This window comes from Myotis lucifugus, unplaced genomic scaffold (genome assembly GCF_000147115.1).
Source record: "Myotis lucifugus unplaced genomic scaffold, Myoluc2.0 scaffold_421, whole genome shotgun sequence".
NCBI classification, from domain to species: Eukaryota; Metazoa; Chordata; class Mammalia; order Chiroptera; family Vespertilionidae; genus Myotis; species Myotis lucifugus.
This window is the reverse complement of record NW_005871469.1, coordinates 20,256-22,310: the sequence shown is the minus strand read 5'-3', so window position 1 is coordinate 22,310 and position 2,055 is coordinate 20,256. Positions and strand designations below refer to the sequence as shown.

At 61.7% G+C, this 2,055-nt stretch overlaps 1 protein-coding gene across 1 annotated transcript in view; it reads right to left on the bottom strand.

Moving 5' to 3' along the window:
• Positions 1-2,055, bottom strand: part of LTBP4 (latent transforming growth factor beta binding protein 4) — a 30,000-nt gene that overhangs the window by 13,895 nt on the left and 14,050 nt on the right. The window contains exons 11-13 of the mRNA XM_023743966.1: positions 1,944-2,054; positions 1,051-1,176; positions 295-537 (exon numbers count right to left, since the gene is read on the bottom strand). Of these exons, the coding sequence (XP_023599734.1) occupies positions 295-537; positions 1,051-1,176; positions 1,944-2,054 (480 nt within the window). The remainder of the gene's footprint in view (positions 1-294; positions 538-1,050; positions 1,177-1,943; position 2,055) is intronic.

The following is a 2,055-nucleotide window of genomic DNA, read 5'->3' as shown; positions in this document are numbered from 1 at the left end:
AACCCAAAAAAAAAAGGTATTTTAAAAAAAAAGAAAATTTCCCACCCCCCCCCCCCCCCCGCCACAAAAAATAAAAACAAAAAGGGATGTAAAATGGACAACAGCTTCATATTTGGAGAAAGCGGAGGAGACTCTGTAGTCAGACCCTCCCATCCCCCACCCTTCTGTGTCTGTCTTCCACGTCTTCCACCACTGAGCTCCATAACCCTGTCTCTCTGCACACCCCCCCAGTCATGTCTCTCTCCAGTCCCCCAGCAAATGGGGATGGAGTGCACTTGGACTCAGCACCCTCACCTTGGCAGGGGGCCCCTGGCCCTCGGGATCTGAAGCCAGCAGGGCAGGCACAGTGATAGGAGCCCGCGGTGTTGTCACAGCGGCCTGGCCCACAGGGTGGTGGCTCCTGGGCACACTCATCCACATCCTCTTCACACGCTGAGCCCCGGAAGCCAGCCGGGCAAACACAGCGGAAAGAGCCAGGCAGGTTCTCACAGACACCTCGGCCACAGAGGCCAGGGCTCTGGATGCATTCGTCCACATCTGAGAGGGCAAGGACCGGTGTCATACCTCCGTTATGCCCCCCATGCTACACTCTGCCTCCCTGACTGCCACTGCTTTGATGTGCCACCCTCCACCACACCGCACTCCATCCTCCATCACTCTTTCTCCTTGACTCCATCCTTCAGCCACCCTATCTCTCATCATTCTAACTCTTCATCCTCCATGTATCTTTTCAATCCCTATTCTAAGCTGCCTGTCTGTTCCTAGAACTCTGTCTTTCTAGTCCCCACCAGCGTGGGCCTCCCTCTACTCTGTCCCCATAACTGACATATCCAACCTCCATGACTCAGTCGTTCTGTTTCCCACCAGTTGGCCTCTCTGTCCCCATGTCACGGTCTCTACAGCCACAGGCTGCACGTCTGGTTCTCGGAACCTGGCTTCTGTCTCCCATCAGTCAGCTCCACTGCTGTGTGTCTTCCTTCCTCATCACTGCCGCTCTGCCCTTCCGCCCCCCTCACATGCCCTTCCCCCCTGCCCCTTCCAGTCCCTCACCTTGGCAGCCTGCTCCGTGGGGTGCAGCCTGGTACCCAGCAGGGCACACGCACAGGAAGCTGCCTGGCGTGTTTTCACAGCGCCCACGGTCACAGGGCGGCGGCACGCGGTGGCACTCGTCCACGTCTGCGGGCACAAACCGGGAGGCTGAAACTGGGGCAGACACCACCCCCTCCCCGCAGTCGCGGGAAGTGGGGAGGGCAGGGGTGGAGCCAAGCTTAAACCCGAGCCAGGACGGGCGGGAGGCAGAGGCGTAAGGAGTTCGGAGTGGGTAGATTGAAGGCGAGGGCGGGGCTTGAGTGGGGAGATCAGGACAAGGTCTGGGGACCCCACTAGGGGAAGGGCTGAGACGTGAACCGTGTAGGGGGCAATGTGTGAGAGCAGAGCCTGGGCAGGGCGAGGGAGGGAAGGAAAGTTTGGGGGACCGAGCAAAGGGGTGGCAGGAGAGAGGGAAGGGGCGATTTGGGGACGGGGCACTGACTTGGCAGGTGGAAATCAGGGGTCATGGCCAGTAGATAGGTTTCGGTAGTCGCAGGAGAGAAGGGGGCCTGGGGGTGGGCGGGAGCCAGTCTGGCACAGGGAAGGGGAGGGGCCAAGGGTCTGGAATCTGGGATGTGAGTGGGGGAGGGGGGGCGAGAGAGGGCGAAGCCTGGACCTGGTCGCCAGACAAGGTTGAGCAGTAGCAGAATAGGGACCGGCCCCGAGCCGGGAGGACGTGCTGGGCCCGGGAGGAGGCAGTGGAGGGGCCTAAGGGTGAACGCCCGGGGCTAGGGAGACGGAGTAGGGCGAAGGGGCTGGGGGAGCGTGAGAGGGCGGGGACGGCTCTGGAGGGACAGCAGGCCCGAGGTCCCTGCGGAGGTGAAGCCTGGAGCCGGCTGGAGCGGATTTCTCACCCAGACACTCAGTAGCCCGCGGGCCAGCTCGGAAGCCGGGGCCGCACACACAACGGAAGCTGCCTGGCGTGTTTTCGCAGCGCCCAGGAGCACAGGGCGGGGGCATGCGACG